The following is an 18863-nucleotide window of genomic DNA, read 5'->3' as shown; positions in this document are numbered from 1 at the left end:
TTCCCATTGTGCTAGGAAAAAGGAGAATTTTTACCATCCTCGCAACAAACTGTAAAGCTCTTTTTAATTTTATAACTACAAGGCAGCTATTCCAAAAGCCCAGAGCATAGTCAGCTCAAGAAAAAGTCAAATATTTGGATAAGTACCTTTTGTTTGACTTATGTGTTTTGTCAGAAGAAGAGAAAGCACTGTTCTTGCAATGCAACACAACTCTAACAACATCTTCATTTTGATTTCAGAAGTCTACAGAACAAATGAAGAAAGTACCAACCATTGTCCTGTCTGTCTCTTACAAGGGAGTAAAATTTATTGATGCAACAAATAAGGTATGTGCAATTGTTCAATATTAGCTTTTATTTCTCACAATTAGGAATACCTGTGAGGCTGGCTCTGTAAGAGCACCGGGCGAGAGAGGGCAGAGAGTTGCACTTTGTGTTTTCCTCTCTTTTTTCTCTTCTCTCCAAAATGGATGTGATCTCATTGTCATTCTCCAGAAATTCAGTCTGGAGGACAAGTGAAGTAGCTTTAATGGCTCATTTGGAGAACGTTGTGTCCAACCTTCTGCCATTAAAAGGCAAGCTTATCACAGAAGACATTTGGCAGGGAGCCTCTGTGGAATCCTTTACCATATTCTTCCCTATACAGTTCCTTAAATATGCAGAAAATATATATATATTTGTTCATTAATATAATTTTGACAAAAAAAAAAAAGAGATGTCTCAATGAAGAATAAAGATGCAAGGTTTTATCCAGGGCTGGCCATTGTAAGAATAAGAAACATGAGTCTTGAATGTCCTTTCCAAATGTCAGAGCCTCTCTGAGAGCTGTTTTCCTGGTACTAGCCATTTGACTTCCTGAACTGCAGCAGCTTCTTAGCAATTGTTATTCCATATTTTTTTCATCTTCCTGTGTGGCAATGCCCCTGTGCTTTGTTTCTTACATTTTAAAATACATCCAACATCTTTAAAAAAAAACAAAAACAAAAGCAGAAATTGAGAGATCAGAGAACTCAGTGATGGATAGAGCAATGGGTTATTGCTTAGCTAAAGTAAAATGTACAGGCTCTGTAAGCAGGAGTAAAGTAATGCATGACTTTCTCTTCTTCGGATGTCTAAAACGGCAAGAAAATGCAATCCATACTGATGCTTGCATATGAATAGAAAAGAAATGATCTTTTCTGTTATGTGACTAAAACTCACTAAGCAATATAAAAAATAAATCTGACAACCCAGCTACCTGACCAGGTTAATAATTTGTATAACTGCTTTGTGTTGCTGAACATTCAGACCACACGACACATCCAACCCAGTATCCGTCAAACTTGCCAAATCAGTCAGTTTTTAAGAGTCTGTAACTGGAACTGGGTTTTAAGTGAAGGAATGAAAGAAGATTTGTGAACTTCTGCTAGAGTTTGGAAGCTGTATCTAGGGTTAGAAGATGACATGAAAGAAAAACAGAAGTGAAATTACTGTCATGTCAAGTCTGGCATACTTGCCAGAGCAGAGAGGCCAGGGATTCCTGTCAGCTCCTTTTTCTTCCATTGATTCAAAACTGAGCTTCTACAACCCTCATTTCCTTTATGTTCTCTGATGTGCAGGGCATAAATCAGGACATTGTAATGCTATTAACTCTCACTTGGATAAGGCTGTTTTCGGCTCTTAAATCTCCTCTGTAGTGTAAAGGATGTAACTGCAATGTCCTTAGGTTTACAAAAAAAATCAGGAGAACAAAAGGAGCTTCCAGTATCTCTTTGCACAGTGCATATAATCTTATGTAAGATGGAAACCTGAAAGAAGTTTGGCAAATTGCATTAGGTGGCTCTAGACCAGTCCCACTGAAGTCTTATGCCTAGTAGTGCAATAGATGTGTTTGGTGGAGGTAAATAATGCCAGAGTCCTGTGTTTTTTCGCAAGTGGTAGATTGCTTTCTCTCCAGTTCAAAATCTGCACTGCCTTTCCCTTCTGTAAAAACCAGGTAATAGCCTGCAACTCTCCCAGGAGCGTTGTTACCATCCTTGTCCACAGTGTGCGGTACCCAATTCCTTCAAGACCCAAAACAGATTAGCACTAAGGTGAGATGCTCTTCAGACCTGTACCGCTTCCATATGAGCTTGTAGTTGACAGCGCTGGGCACCACTTAGCAATAAATGCATACTTTTTAATGACAAAAACAGCTAGCAGTTATGTGCTTGAAAACTCAGCTCTCATGGCTGTTCATTGTTTTCCTTTATGCCACCAAGCTAAGAACCTGTACTCTGAGCCGTAGCAGGCAAAGCTTCAGGTGACAAAGGGGCCCTGACCTCATTCCACGACAGCTCTTTCAGTGGCGCCTTGAAGCTTGGCATGACACCACTCTGACATGACACCACTCTGACATGACACCACTCTGACATGACACCACTCTGACGTGACACCATTTCTTTGCAAGTGAGGCCAGAAAGAAACTGCTGCTTAGGAAAAAGCAGACTTGCAGAATTTTCTCGTGGGTCACAGCTAACCCTAACTTCTGGATGATTTCTGCCAGGAGGGGGATTGTCTGACACGAGGTAGGCAAGCAAAAGGAAGGCTGCTTAGCAAAAACCTCATCTCTCAAAGGTATTTCCTTGGCAGAACCAGAACCGGCTTTCAGCCGGCTTTTTCGGAAGCGCCGGAGGTTTCTCTTGACAAACTCAGTGACAAATTTTAGAATGACGACTGTACAGTGACCGTCAACGCCTGAGGAGTGTACCCAGAACAGCGAGCTGGTTCATAGCCTTGTAATTTCCACAGAAATAAGACTATGGGTCTACTGGAGTAGTGACCCTAGGAAACAGTAAATGCGTGCGCTGAAAACATGTTTAATTTTGAAAGGCGATCACAGAGGATATCCTATAGAAGCTAGGGAAAAAGCTCAATTTCACTACTAATTTTCATCCAGAAGATTTATTTTAGGTATAGCGCTTTTTATTCGAAATAAACTTGATATGGATATGATTCCAAACTTCACTTGGTTTAAAGTTAAAACATTAAAATAATCTCTGTGAGTTTTGACTAAATGCAAAGCCCTGTGTCAAGCCCTGGTCACCTCAGAAACGTTTCGGCACAGCAGAGCTCTCTTCACATACACTGCATAACTTCAGGTGATTACTTTGTGGCTCATGATTTGGCATAAATATTTCACATGATTTTAAGACCTTCCAAGCTTTAATTCTTTCTGCCTTCTAAACTACAATTTTGCCAATACAACATCAATGACAGTGTAGATATCTGTGGATATCTAAATCCGTTTTTGGTATAATTGTAATTCTCATCAAAGTCTTTATTGAGGGTAAAAGTTATCAATTTGAGAACAAAGCAAAGCTTAAAGTAACATAAAAAGACAATGATTGTTAAACAGAGATTATACGTGTTGTTAGAAATTAGCATATATTGAAACACAAGTACTGGTTTTGTCATTTTTATGAATAATGCATTAAACAGAAATAATCAAGTATGTTGCAACAATTTAAGATTACGAGGATTATTTCATTTCTTCAGTAACAGTTTCCTTATCTTGGCTTTTCCGTAATTTGAAATTTGGAATGCTTTTTATTAAGATTTTTCCTAAGCCATGATGTCTTCAATTAGATATATTAATATGTCTTTTTGAAAACTTGACACCTACATACAAGAGGGAAAGTTGCCACTTAGCAAATGAAAGAAGATATGGCAAAGCATTCTAAGTGCATATATTTCTGTTCTTAAAAAAAAAAAAAGAGGGGGAGGGGAGGATGTGGGAAGGAAAAGAGGGGGCTGAGGGAAAACCAGAGGTGCTCAGAGATTGTTTTAACTTGGACAGATGCCACCGAGGCAGCAGCAGACGGTGGCTCTGCGAGGGACCGGGACACTACAGACGTCACGTGTGCTGTGGTGCAATAGCGATGTCATGCTGCAGCAGGCTCCTTCGCTTTGGGTTTTTGTGGAAAAGCCAGAGCTACAGCCAGCAGGGCCACAATTCAGAAAAATGTATAAACTAACTGCTAAGTAAATTCATATTCAATGAATCATTCTTCAGTTTAAATAAATCATTTGAAATGCGTGTGTTTCTGAAGCAAGGCCTAATCATAAGCCACTCTGCAGTATCTTCTTCTCTGGCTTTGTGGTTCCTTTGGCCTGAACACAATAATTACATATCAGCAATTTATGTAATGAATATTCATAATTTTTTCCAAAGCTTTAAACAGCTTTTTTTTTTTATTTCATCGGACAGACATGCCCCACCTCTATCTCAGTAGTATGCTATAGCTTACCTTGGCTGTTGCAAGTGGTGTTGCTCGGTGCATGAATGGTTTAATTTTTCTACATCTCTCTTACAGGATACTGATGTCAGTAAGTGGAGAAAAGTTGCCAGATCCTCCTGTAGTTATCTTTTTACTAAGCAGAAGCCTTTCAAGAGCTCAGAGTTTCAATTCTAAGTGATGTTTGGTGTCTTTTTCTCTTGAAAAAGTATAGCTAAAATTTGTCAAACAACACATGCAAAAAACTGGATATTGAGCCTGTTGGTTTTCACCAGATCCTGTCTGTCAGTAGACTGAAACAGTGTCATGTAGTGATCATTATACGGGCAACCAGCAGCATCGTAAGATGCTCGTATAGTGCTTTGAAACTGTATTTACAGCTGTATGCCAGGAAAGACGTCTCTTTGTCATAGGATACTGAATAAACTGTACAAAACTCAAGCGGACTCATAGGGAAGACTCTAGAATGTAATTCTACCAGATTATTGGCAATTTTAGATATCATTGGAGAGGGTCAAAATTCCAGTGACCTGTGTAAGATCACACATGGGGTGTGTTAGATCTCTTCTTACTAAGAAGCTTCTGAAATAGTTCAGCACAGCAGACAAGCATAAATGCAAACCTAAAACCACACCTTTTACAGCTTTTTTACATTTAATTCCTAAATTGATTGAAATTTTTTTTTTAAACAGAATATTATTGCTGAACATGAAATCCGTAACATTTCCTGTGCTGCACAAGACCCTGAAGACCTTTCTACATTTGCGTACATCACTAAAGACTTGAAGACTAATCATCACTACTGCCATGTATTCACTGCGTTTGACGTGGTCAGTTTATAGAAGATACTTCATTTAATAGTTCTTTGTAATAGTAATAGTTCTTCAAGTCTATTAAAACATTTTCAGGGTATATGGTGATTAATGGAAGGTATCATTCATTTTACCACATGAAAAGACTAATCTACTATGGCATAGTAAAAGAACATTTCTGGGGAAGAGCAAAGGTTTTCTTTTATATTATCTCATTTCCCATCTGAAATAACTCATCTCTGTCAGCTCAGCTGTTGCCCATAAACTTAGCGAGTAGCTTTTCATACAAGTCTTGACACGTAATTCTTCTAACCTAAGCTGTAGCTTTCCAAGAAGTTTGTAACGAGCAGGTTTGGCCACCCATTCTGAAATCTCAGCACACGCCAAATAAACAAATCAGAACTGGATCAATGCGCATTATATACAGTGCGCAGTCCTGCGAAGAGGAGGGTTCAGGAACGAGCTTAAACTAAGTCTGCAGGGCGTCCTGCGTTTTTGACTATGTTGTACTGCCCGTGTAGTCAGGGGAGGACTGGTTTGGTGATGTCCAGCCGTTTGGCTTTTAACCTCATGGGTCCGTCCCATGCCAGAAACAAGGGGTGAGAGGGTTGGACACTTTCTTGTGGGGGCCCTGTGAGCTTGGACACATCCCACGTGCATGATGCAGATGTGGGCTGCTTTTTGGACCGGAGATCAGATGTTACCACAGTAAGTGATTTCTTCAGATTTCTTAACCCTGCTGTTCCATGAGTTTTAGTGTTTCAGTGTTAAGCTGGATCAGTCCCAATAAATCCAACATCTCTCTAAATATTGTTTAGAGTTTTTGACATTATATTGAATGAACTGGAAAACTGAAACTTCCTCTGCAAATGTGTAGAGAATGTATGAAAAGTTTTGTATTTACTGTAACCAGAGAACCAAAACACTTACAGATCTGACAAAGAAGAGACCACACAGGTAACTAATCACTTATCTGAAGAGGTCCTAGGAGTATTTGGCTACCACACTGAATCTGATAGATTTGAAACATCTGTGATAGCAGAGATCTGTGCAGAGCATTGTCCTTTTTGTGTTCCTGTGTAAGAGGTTATCCCTGTAATTGTCATTATTTAACTTATTAACTTATTAACCCAGTTAAATATTTTTTCTTGAATATAGTATAATGTGTATGAATTCTTGAAACACGCGAATATAAATAAGTTAAATAGAAAAAAAAATATGTCTGAACTGAGACATTTTATTTGTGGCTAGGGAGATAGTCAATCGCTATTGCAGAGCGGTAGCATGTAGGATAGTTTAAATAAAAAGATGTACAGGAAGGTAGGTTAGAAGGAATTTTAGCATTTTGGTTCAGTGCTTTTGTTGTTTAACTTCTCTGCTGACATTTTAGTGTCCACAGGGAGTAGAAAAAACTTCAAAATTGTGTTAAAAATAGATAGACCATGGTCAACAAGATGTTACATTATACAGATTTTAGTGATAAGTGAATCAACTGAAATTAGACTGATTGAGTGAGGTTATTATTTCTCCTGATCCATTTAAATACTTCTTAATGGTTTCAAAGTACTGCAGTTTCATTTATGGGTTTAATAATCAAGCACGAACATAGACCCAGGTATAGCAGATGAAATTCATTTTCTCCTGGCTTGGCAAGGAAAGAATAGTGATCCAGGAATAATTATAACATTTTGCTCACTTCCTGTACCTTAGGAGGAGCATTTAATACCCCAAGCACTTTAAATGGCTATTTTAAGCAATACAGAAACTTTAATGTCTAACTGTCTTAACTTAGTTTTCTCCTGCAACATAATCCTTAGTGGAGTGTTACCTACTCAAATATTCTATTTTTGTGGGTTTTTTATTTGTCAGGATCTAGCATTTCCGATGCAGTACAAGCGCCATAAAAAACAGCTAGATATTCGGAACACAAGCATACAGTAAATTAAATTTTCTATTTAAAGTCTCTTCCAGTTTGGTAATAGAAACAGTCCTACCCATTTGTCAGTGGTTAGAAGTTCGATCATATTAAGAAAAATAAAGTTTAAAATGGTAGAAATCCACAATAAGGTGTAAAAAAGATGCATCTTAAATCACATATATTATGGTAATACAATATACGCAATGGTATGAAAAAAATTTCACTCTCTTAGGTCCTTCAGTTCCTCAGGAAATGTGGGCAAGAACAATTTTTTTGCAGATACGAAAGCATTTTAGTGTAGTGACATGTCAACCATGAGTATTACTGATACTTACTATTTAGGAGTGACTGTACATGTAACTTCTCTACTCAGAATTAAAATCTATCATCAAAATGGCAGAAACATCAGACTTGATTAAAGAATACAGAAGGGGACAAGGTTTGGGGGAAGAAGAGGCTTTATTGCTCAGTATTTGAAATCCACTTCACTCTCATTCACTTATAAAGCAGCCCTAAAACTACCAGTAAAGGATTCCCTCTGGAGAGACAAACCACCATAACAGTTCCTGTACCAAGTTCTGGTTCATATATGGGAGGCATCCAAAGTAATTTCCATCAGATATTCCTTCATTGCCGAATGCACCTGTGAATAGAAGACAACTGGCATGAATTGGAACAATTTCTGCTCTTGCTCATGCCAAGGATTAGACTGGTGCTCTACATAACACAAAGACTTTTTTCTTCTTTTCAGTATTCATTTGTCCTTCGTTGCACAGGCTTAAGCTGGGTAAAAACCGTAAACTGCTGGTATACATGCTTAGCAGAGAAGAAAAAGCATGCATTCGGGTCTCAAAGTTCTCTTCATTGCCTTCTTCCAGGGGATTAGGGGACTTTATTTTTTCTCTGTTCATATGATCATCCAGGTACAATCAGTGTGGCATCCCCATGTCTCCAGAACAGAAAACTTCTTTACTTTGCAATATCCACAGACAGAATGCCCAGACGATCCCCTCTCGTGGGAATATTAGGTGGAATGCATCAAACCGTTTCAGTTGCTCCTGGCAAACTTCTTGAGATGGAGCACACTCGGGTACAAGGAGCTTTCAGCTTACGAGCAAATGAATCTCTCCTCTCGTCTACATCAGTGGTTTTTGCAACAGCCTGAAAGGCCCACTTTGAAGGCCTGTTTCCATCCTCCCATTGCGTACAAGATACCTTTCTGTGCCGCATTAGAATGAGAGGGATGGATTCAGAAGAGTTTGCCTTCCATGATTGCTTTAAATCCAGAATGAGAAAGGATCAAGAATTTAAGTTGCAGGAGTGCCTGATCACGAAAGCCTCATGCAGCCCAAGAGTCCACAGATGTTACAAGCAAATGCCAGCCGTGTTGGTCTCATCATATCATCTTTGGCCAGCTGAGCTTTCTTCCCCTTCAATGCACAACGGCTGACACATTGGAGAGCGCAGACAAATCCACGTCCTTTCTAGATCCCCCTAAAAGTAAAAGTTTTGAGGTCTGGAGGGATGAAGCATGTGTACACTTAACAGTGTAAGTGTATATGTATGTCAGCTCTGCATCTGAAAGAACTCCCGTTACTAGTAAGTAACCTTCTCTTCTTGTCAGGCTCTTATAGTAGAAATCCTCAACATTTGGCCTTGAAGATTTTTTTTACAACTAAGAAGTAGGCAATTGATTTCATCTCAGGCAATGGATATTTTAAACTGGGGTGGGATTTTTCAGATTTTTCAAGTTAAGGTTCCATATACTCGGTTCTGTTCAATTTTTGCCAACTGTGATTTTAAGTTCGGTAGCTTGAACACAGGGTGTCCTAACTGACATTCCTGCACATCCGATGTGATGGGTAGCTCACACTAATCATCTGAGAAGCTCCAAAGGAAGCTTCTTCAGTAAATTCAGTCTTCAAAAAAGACCAGGTTTGGCATTGATCTTAAAGAAGGAAAAAATCATCACCTAAAAGGAAAAAACCCGTAAAATCCTCATTATATGAAAAGCGCTTTCCCAAAAAGGCAAAATGTTAGTTTTTCCAAAAATTCCTTTGCAAGTGACATTTTAAGTTTTTATCGCTCAAAAGACAGAAATCTTACTCTCTTTCTTAAAATACTCCTGAAGCCTCGAAATAGCTTTATAGAAGCACGAAAACACAATGAAGAAGCAGTGCCTGCTGCAACTTCCGCAGTAAAAGCGAGTTAAAATGTAACAGAACAATTACCCATTGTAATGGGTTGGCTGAATTAAAGCAGCTGAAGAATCCTGACTCAGACTTGCACTGGGGCTTGGAATTGTAACATCACGTGGCAAAGGCAGCAATTGACCTCGATTTCTCATCTCCCAGAAATTGCTGCTTAAAGGTGTTAGCTTACTCACTTTCCTTCTCTGCTGTGCCGAGCAAAGAACAGGCTTGTAGCAGCCTCAGAACCACCGTGGTCCTAAAAGTTTTGCTGCTTTCCAAGGAGCTCAATGGGGTGTTCTAAGGGTCAATGTCTTCTACAGTGACCAGGGGGTCTACAACTTTTGTGCCAAGCATCTTCCGGGGAGGCAGAGCTGTTTCCTTCCTTTTGTGCCACATGTAGAATAACCAGATGGCCTCCTCACTCCATCAGAAGAATTTCCACAACGGCTTTTGTGGTTTGGTTTTCCACCCCCATCCCCAAGGGAATCCTGCTCTTACCTCTCTGGTGTAGCCCATGCAAGAATCCATACAAACTCTAATCCTCATATTCCTCTCCTAGGACTACAGGTGGGAAATTCCTCAAACCAAATTTACTTACTTTTGTTTTTCTCAAAATACAATTTTGCAGCTGCGTTTTTTAAATTTTACAAGGTGCAATTTTAAAGCCCTCCTTGCCCCCGTTTTCAGACTTCTCTTTGGCAAGGCTTTACCGCAGCACACAATGTATGAAATTCACGTTACCGTTCAGTTTACATTTTGAATATTGAACAGAACAGTGAATGTTCTGTTTCATTTGCTATATTTCAAATATTTATTAACCACAGGAACAGCTACATGTTTCCAATGGCTTCCAGGCTCCAGGCAGGCCTATTTTTTCATTTTACAGACTAGGAAAGAAAACAAATCATAGTGGCTTCTGACGAGATACAGGACCCAGGCTAGATTTATAGCTCAGCATGGCAAACTCTCTGCTTGTCTCAGAGCTTTTCAGGCCTGCCTCTCAGTGACCTTTTTGTATGTCACACTGGATGGCGCATTTTCTCAGTCCCACTAGTATTACAGTCTACTTTTTCTCCAAGCCATTACTACACCCTGTCCTGTTGAAGTATTCCTTAGCAATAATAATACCCATTGTAGACAATCCCCTGCTGATGTAGTACACTATCTTACTGTCACGACAGCAGATTAAGATGTCTTTAGAATAATAATCTTGTCCTACTAATAGGCACACTCCATTTCAAATAATGTTATTCTGTACATTTTTAACAATTATACTCTGTTGGTCTGAATTTCATAGCCAGTGTTCTGCTAAAAGGCAGGCGCTTTATAATAGTCTCTTTAGCCTTTCATTTATTGCTCCACTGGCAAACTGCATCCTCAGTGTTTCTCGGTCCTGGCCAGTTTCCTTAAGTTAAAGGGAGACAATTTGGAGACTACTGCTATCAAATCAGGCAGACATTTTTATTTGGGAAGCTATGAAACTTTGGCTAGCTTGCTGTTGTGACTGCAGTCGTAACAGCTGAGAGCATGTCCCAGTGGAGGAGCATAATTGTTTTCTGTCTGACCTAACAAAGATGAGAGCTGGCATCTTTATAAGAAGCTCTTATAATGAGCAAAATATGCTCAATTTAGCCTATACTATCTCACTATACATGTGTGATAACAAAGGGATGGAATTTCTTCATGGCTACAGTGAAAGGCATGAGATAAAATGCTTATCCTTTTAACTGTGTTTTAATGATTGAAGGGCAGATAGTGTACTGCCAAGTGTCTTGCATTGCTTTCTGGCTTATTGCAAACTCAACAGTTAGACTTGACTAGCTAAAGAGGTATCTCATTTAAAACTATATCAGAAATGTGGGAATTTTAAGGGATCACCTAGTTTCAAAGCAATGCAGGATTGCTTCCAACTATGGGCTGCAGAGGTTCAGGAAGGAGAGGGTAACTTCTAAATTACATCAGATTTATGAATTATTCTAAGGAGACTGCAGGACATAAGGAGGCAAGCCTGCAGCTTGCATTTGCTTTGCAGGGGTTTGAAACATTATTGGAAAGTTAGGAGCCTAGAAATAGGCTCTAGTAGGAGCCTACAAAACAAACCCACAAACCTGAAAAAAAATTACCATAGAAATGCACTTGCAGTTTAGATTAAGGTCAAATTTGAAACTCTCAGCTGCTTTTTAGTTGATGTAAAACTGTACTGAAAAAATACTTATACCAACCCCCTGGATCCTCATTCATGCTTTATAAAGTTTTCGACAGATTTTCTTCCACATACGCAATGAGAACTTACCACCAAACTGGTCTTAGTCTTAAGAGCCTGACTTCTTTAGTCATACACGCTAACCCCCCACGCTTACAAGAGTATGCCGACATGCCGGTTTAAGCTCAAACATTTTTACTTCTAGAGAACAAAACCATGAGAAGGTTGCCCTAGCACTTGAAATGTGCATCGGAAGCAGAGCACCGACTTTCAGGCACGCATAGGTGCACCGCATCTGTGAAGCAGAGCATTCGCTTTCAACATTTGCTTTTTGTCCTTTTGGAGGCATCACACCAAGGCTGCATCCCCTTCCCGCGCTGTTCGGCGAGAGCACAGAGCATCCCGAGGCGCACGCCCGGGGAAGGTGCGCGTCGGGCTGCCAGCCCTGCAGGAGGACGGGTCAGCAGAGGAGGTCCGAAATAGAGCCAGGTGGAATGTCAGATAGGTGCAGTAGCGCAAGGTGGGTGGGATCTTGAGAGCAGCGGATATGGGGTGAGCGGGGAAGTTGGGGGGGCTAAGGTACTTGTTCTAAAAAGAGATGACACACACTCACCCACTCCTGCTTTCATGTTTAGTGAGACAATGTTTTCAAGGTTTTACTTTCAGTAATTACTTTCAGTACAATAAATTACATTTAGATAGTTTTTAATCAATGAGAAATCAAGTGACAGATGTAAATATTGCAGAGACTTAGGAAGTTATTACCAGTGTGATTTTAATTATTTACATTACAAATCACTTCTGTAGACGTACTGCCCCACTTCATGTATCTGACGATAATTCAATCTCACTCCAATTTTAACTGTTTTTGTTTTGTTCCAGAATTTAGCTTACGAAATCATTCTTACGCTAGGACAAGCATTTGAGGTGGCCTATCAGCTTGCACTACAAGCACGAAAAGGGGGCCATTCTTCAACCCTCCCAGAAAGCTTTGAAAATAAACCCTCCAAGCCTATTCCCAAACCACGTGTTAGTATTCGGAAGTCAGTGGTAAGTAGAAAGTAGTGGTGCATGCAAAGAACAAAATTCAGCTATACAGTTAAGAGTTGATATATGTAGAAGGTGTATAAATAAATATACCTGTTGAGTCAGAAATGCTCCATGTCTCCCTTGTGCCACCTCTGCTCATCAGCCAGTAGGGTTGTGTCACCGCAGCAGTGGCAACCGCTTCGAACAACCGCTCATTTCAGATTCCTCCAGTTTAAGATGTTGCTTGGCTGGTGTTGCACATATGTCTTTTATAGTAATTGCAGAGCTTTAATTGATTTGGTCTAGTTCTAACGTACTGTGCTTTTTTATGTGCTGAGGGTCACAGCTAATGCATACCTCAAACTGTGTGGTTCCATGGGCTTTCCCGATCTCGTATCAAGAAATAAAATCAGCGCCAAACTTGTTTGATACACGTCACTGCATATGTATCTGAATCAAACTACAAATCCAAATCAATTTACAATTATCTTGTCACACCGAGCAACTTCTTTTCTTACCCTTTTCTTTTTTTTTTTTTTTGACCCTCGGCAGACCCTCCTGTTCCAAAACTGGGATTCAATATACCTTTTCAATATTTTCTTTGTAATCCCAAACTCCTAAGAATCCAAGTTCATTGGAGCCTACATATTGATTGTCTTTAAAGTGCCCTCCTGAAGTGCATAGATGACAGAGAAATAGTCTTTTATAATAGAGCTTTTAAAAAAAAATGAAAACTATTTTGAATCAAGTGAGAATACAGGCACAGGGTGACTTGGGAGAGAAAGGCGAAAAATGACCACACACTATGTTATATTGACTGGCTGTAAAGTGAGAACCAAACTCTGCGATACTTAGTTATTGGATGAGAGGAAGGGGGGGGGGAAATGTATTGCTCTACACTTTGTTGTCCATTGCCACAGAATCTACATCCATAAAATTATAGAGAAAGAACATTTCCTGATGCAATCAACTGTTTCAGTAACAAAAGGACTTCTCAGGACCAAGTCTAGCTTTAAACATAGCTTTAACAACTTATGATGCCCTATAGCCTGGGGATAGACACAGCTCTGATCTAAAGAGGAAAAAGAAGGCAACCGTGGGTACATGGGAGTGTAGAGCACTACTGCACTCGCTGCTGTAGGACCTTGTCGGTAGAGGATTTATTTGTGTTCTGTTCGTTTAAAGAAAAAACTTCTGCTAGAAATGCTGTGCGCAGAGATGGTAACCCCTCCGTATGTTTGCCTGTGTCTTAAAGCAGATAGATCCATCTGAACAAAAGACTCTTGCGAATCTACCATGGATTGTTGAACCTGGACAAGAAGCCAAAAGAGGCATTAATACCAAGTATGAAACTACAATTTTCTGATACAAAACTGTCCCCCTGTTCCTTGTTGTGCCTTGCACGCCAAGCAGTCACAGCACAGCCTTTCCTTTATGGCAACGTTTCAATCCAGCAGAGAGGAAGACTGCACTGTATGAGTGGCCTTGTAACTAACAAAAAAGGCTGACAGTCATTTCTGGTGATGTTCTTCTTCCTGCAGCACTGACAGAAGAATGACACTACGTGAAGACTTTTAAAATTACAGTCCACAAGAGGAGTGAGAAACCTTATTTTTCATGCAGTTCTCCCTTGTGACTCTGCCACAGTGCTTTCTTTGATTTCTTATTTTAGAATTCTACTTTTTAAAAAAAAAAAAACAAAAGGTCTCTAAACTAACACTAATGCTGCCTATGAGTAGAAGATTTGATTGGTTTTTTATTTAAATCTTGGCAGTTTTTAATTGAAATAGAACCAGAATTAATAAATAGAGTATTTGTGAAACCACTGAATTCATTAATAATTACTGTGTTGAATAAAGAACTCATTAAAGTGACAAGAAATTAGGCACCCTGATTTCTGTGTGCGCTGGTTTTATATGTAATCATTGGTGTCCTTTGATCCTCTACAGAAATAGGAACCTCTTGCATTGTAACAAAGGATCAGAGTTTTATGAATGGTTAGAAAAAGGTATTAATAATGCACAGAAAACATTTATTAGATATTTTTATGGAAGAGAAGTACTATAGGAAAACATATGAATATTTATGGAAGGAAGCCAGATTAATTATGACAAATATTGTTTATTTTAAAGTTAAGTAAACCACTGCTATTGCAGCATTATGAAAATTATAAGAGTTGTAGCATCAGTGCACTGGATGTTTCGTGTGATCAGTCTGGAATGAAAGTGGAATGGTCATTCTACTACACCTACATACAGTTTATGCAGTTCAACATTGCTATAGCCATGAATTCTACTAGTATTTTTAAAAAAATAATCTCAGTGGTTCTAAAAAAAGTCAAAACCATGGATTTTGCTATCAAGATTTCTGTCACAGAAAGCTTGTTTGGAAGAGTGTTGATAAAATTCTACTGCAAAACATTTTCTAAATAAAAATAGCGAGAAAAAGAAAAAAATTCCAAAGTAATAAAAACGTTTTCATGGAACAAAATAGTTAAGCATTTGCTTAATATTTGATTAAATAAGATTTACTTACATTTTCTTTGAAGTGTTTTAATTTTTTTAATGTCTGTGGAGTATTTGTATAATACCATGATGTATATTTATGTAGAACTGAAATTATAACAGTACAAATATCACTATAGGAGAAAAATGACATTTTAACGTATATTGTTCTATCCAGTCAAATTGTGAATCATTTTGAAGTTCATTATAGAGATATTGATAAATTGTGTGGTTGTCTTAATGTTTTTTTAATTATTATTTCATATCCAGCTGAGATTTTCAGTTAGAATCATCAGTTGGTAAATTCCAAAAAACGGATAATTGAACTTGGTTTAAACCTGATAATTGTATACGGTTTAGTTAAACCTAATCATAGCGCTGAGTGATGACATACTTTTAATACAGTATTCAATTTACTTGAACAAAATAGTTCCTTGTACATATTTTGCCTATTCACTGTTGATATGTACGTAGTCAACTGACAGTAAAAAAATAACACTAAAAATATGGTACCAAAAGGGAAATTGTATAGGAGAACAGTAAATAGTAGCCTCACTGCAACAAATACTTATGTAAATATGCTTGGGCTTCCAGTTATAAATTTTGTAATTTTGTCATTTATTTATATCCTATAAAAGCACACAAAATAAAATGAAGTTGTACAGTCCCAGTGCTTTGTGTATCTTTTTGTCATTGCTAAAGGACATAAGAGGCCTGATCCAAAGGATACCAAAATCAATGAAAGGTCCTCCCCTCCCCTCCGCTTTCCCCGATTTCATTGGGCTTTGGATCTTGTCCCGCGCCAACCCAGGCATTGCTGTGGAGACAGTTTTGGTTTAGAATACAGATTTTGTTTACAGATGGTAAATACTTCATACTTTAAATCCTTAATTAATTGGTTCTTCGGTGGACTACTGAACTGCTTGATTTCCCGTATTTAATCACACCCTATAAAGACTCGCACGGGGAGTTACGTTAAAACATGCTCACTTCAGGCACCAGAAGTACAAAGTGGCCAGATTTTCAGGCTATAAAACTGGGGCACTTCTTAGGTAGCTGAGTGACCCCTAAAATTAAAGGATGAGACAGGAGCAGCAGCACAACTCTAAGCAGATGTGAGGGAAAGGAGCGAAACAACAGGAAGAACTGGCAACTTGCAGGAAGAATTTGATCTAGGTTCATCAAAGAGATGTCAAGCAGGTAAGGTGGCACAGTAAGCTGCTAAACTTCTTTGGGAGAGAGAATTGGGGCAAAAGAGGCTGAGGATGGCTAGCAAGACTGATGAAAGATGAGACAGGTGAAAGACTGGTGGGGCAGGGAAGGAGCGTGAAGAGAAAAATGTTGGGATGCAGTGAGTCAGTGAACGACTGGAGCCCCCACAGCAGACGCAAATTGAAACTGGAAGGAGAGAAAAGAGTTAACAGGCATAAGACACTTTGGTATTTGCAGAAACCTGGGATTTTAGAGGGAAACGTTTCCCTCACTAACTGATACTAGCGTAAGCCAGTTGGAGAGAAATGCATGGGGTCCCCTCTGGCATGGGACAGTGGTTCAGCATTCCTTTCTTCACATCCAAAGAGCCTTCTACAAACCTTCACTAACCCAAAACAGTTACCACTTGATCTTTAGTCCTTTTTGTCAAGGTGGCTTTCCATTCAGGTTCCTAGTATGCTGGAAGTGTATAGGTAGTAAGGGGACAATGGTCAGTCTTAAAAGTGAAGGTAGGGAAAAAGCCAGACACTTCCAAAAGATCAGAAAGTGAGAATTGCTATTCTTGACCTCTGCTCAAGGTAAGAGGGAACCAGAAGCAGTCAAGGAGAATATGTGAAGAAACTGGAGCATTTGGATGTTGCAAAACCAGGAGTTAATTGCAACAACTGCCTTACAATGGGAGGGTGGAGAACGGGCGAAAGAAGAGAGGTGATATGGAAGTAGATTGCATTTGACATGAGAAGATAATGAAACTGGAATCAAAATGAGGTAAGTGTGGGTGACAAAGGATTTTGAGAATTATTTGGGTAGTGAGGTCTCTAATATGCCAGGTAAAAAAGCTGCTGCTAGGAGAAGGCTTAAAGGCTGGAGAAACTCCTGAGGAAACAACAGGGAAATTCTGTGTTGAGGAGGTGGAGGTTTTCTTAAAGTAGATGTTGCATTTCAGGCTGGACATGGTGACTCCTCCAACCTGGCCTGGTGTTTATTAAAAGCCAGAGGAGCTACTGCTCACAGCTGGCAGGAGGAGACACTCGGCATACCTGGTTCTGGTATTCTGCCAGTAAGCTTATGAGAGGCTGCTTCTCCTGCAGAACCACGATGTTACATATGCCTTCAGTTTGAAGCCAACACCTCAGCATCAAAAACTGGCATGGCCATGGAATGGTGACCACTGGGAAGAGAATTAGCAGGTTGTGAAGAAGGTTGTGTCGGTCCTTTGGAAAAGAAAGCAGCATGCTAGACAACTAATAAACTTTCACATCCAACTGTGAAATAGTTTATAGCTTCCATTCTAGATTAAAACAGGCAGTTTATGCCATGTGCAGAACTCTCATTCAATTTTGCTCTAGATTTCTTTCAATATGTGCTGTTCAGCTGTCTCACTTCACACTTCACTGGAGGATGATGTCTAAGATGTCATCAAGACAAGAGTCTAGAAATAGTAACTTCAACTGTCTCCAAACTACCAGCCCAAAGAACAATTGACTCGACGGAGGAACTGTGTGGCAGTGACAAGCATGTAAGTGAAAGACATGGCATAAGGATTAGAGACAATATTTAGATGTGGGCACTTATCTAAGGAGAGGGATATCCCTTATGTCATGTAAAAAGACCAGCTGAAGAGAGCGGGAGAAAAAAGGACTTTTAACTTGCAGGAAATATTGACAGGATTTTCAGCTCACTGGAAAGCACAGGGGGATAATGCTCAGGCTTCTACTGAAAAGCTCTGTAACTGTTTAGTGCTCTATAACTTGCTTAGGTGAATCAACTTCTTTGCTAAATTAGCAAACTGACCATACTGCTATCAAGTCCACCCTTGAATACACTGGTTCTAGTTAACTTTCACACCTGTGAGCTGATAACCCAAGCTAGACAGAGGCTGATCACAAGCTCAGATAACCGAAACAAACATACAAGATTGACTTCCAGCCAGAGTTCACACTAGGACATAGATTTTGTGGAACTGGTGGATGATTTCCTTCCTACGGACTAGGAAGTCACACTCGTCCGCATTACAGTCCTGAACGCAACCAGCCCAAACACCGCTGTCCTACTGAAGAGGCAGAAAAGGGAAATCAGGGAAATGGCCTATGGTCCTTGCCTTTCAGGAAGGATATGCTCCAAACGCAGGAATGGGAAACGGCACCTCCATGCCTGGCTCCCACTCTTCTACAATACCACAAGCAAATTTCTCTTCCGTCCTAGTTAACATTTCTGTGCATTTGCTAGGGCCACATCTTTCACTCTTTCGCTGTGGAAGTCGGGCATCTAGATCTCTTTGAGAATGTGGGTCTGGGTAAAATGGTAACAACTAGACAGACAAAAATGCTGTCGGTATGTAAACAAAACAAAATTCTCTCTGTCTACTCTTGCCACCAAGTGCTTGGAAAAGAAAACTACTTTTTCTGTCAATCAAGAAAGCTGATTTCAAAACACTTTACAACCACATAAGAAAAAGTGAAGCTTAGATAGAAACTGAGGGCCTTAGACCTCTTCCTCACACTTGGAAAATATATCACAGATTTAACGTCATAAGCTCACTTAATTGTAAGATACATGCCTTTTTGTCATTTTTTTAAACATGGCAATTCCTACCTTCAAGTCATTAGAAGAACTGCTCAAATTCTCCAGACCCTTATATCCAAAGCTAAATTTATTCTAACATTAAATCCTTTTAGAAAACAAGATGAAAAATTCACGCACAATGTTAAGGATGGGTCAATGATTGAGAGAACATG

The 18863-nt window shown here is 39.4% G+C and overlaps 1 protein-coding gene across 2 annotated transcripts in view; it reads left to right on the top strand.

The window, feature by feature from the left end:
• The window catches only part of ANKS1B (ankyrin repeat and sterile alpha motif domain containing 1B), a 449770-nt gene extending 434190 nt beyond the window's left edge, over positions 1-15580 (top strand). For both annotated transcript variants that reach the window (XM_075151688.1, XM_075151680.1), the window contains 5 exons: positions 240-326; positions 4948-5085; positions 12263-12430; positions 13665-13753; positions 13951-15580. In XM_075151688.1, coding sequence (XP_075007789.1) covers positions 240-326; positions 4948-5085; positions 12263-12430; positions 13665-13753; positions 13951-13987 — 519 coding nt within the window. In that variant the 3' untranslated portion in view covers positions 13988-15580. The remainder of the gene's footprint in view (positions 1-239; positions 327-4947; positions 5086-12262; positions 12431-13664; positions 13754-13950) is intronic.
• The last annotated feature ends 3283 nt before the right edge of the window (positions 15581-18863 follow it).

The sequence above is a fragment of the Calonectris borealis genome, chromosome 1 (genome assembly GCF_964195595.1).
Source record: "Calonectris borealis chromosome 1, bCalBor7.hap1.2, whole genome shotgun sequence".
Lineage (NCBI taxonomy): Eukaryota > Metazoa > Chordata > Aves > Procellariiformes > Procellariidae > Calonectris > Calonectris borealis.
Note: the sequence above shows the minus strand (reverse complement) of the source record. Positions and strands in the feature narration are given on the sequence as shown.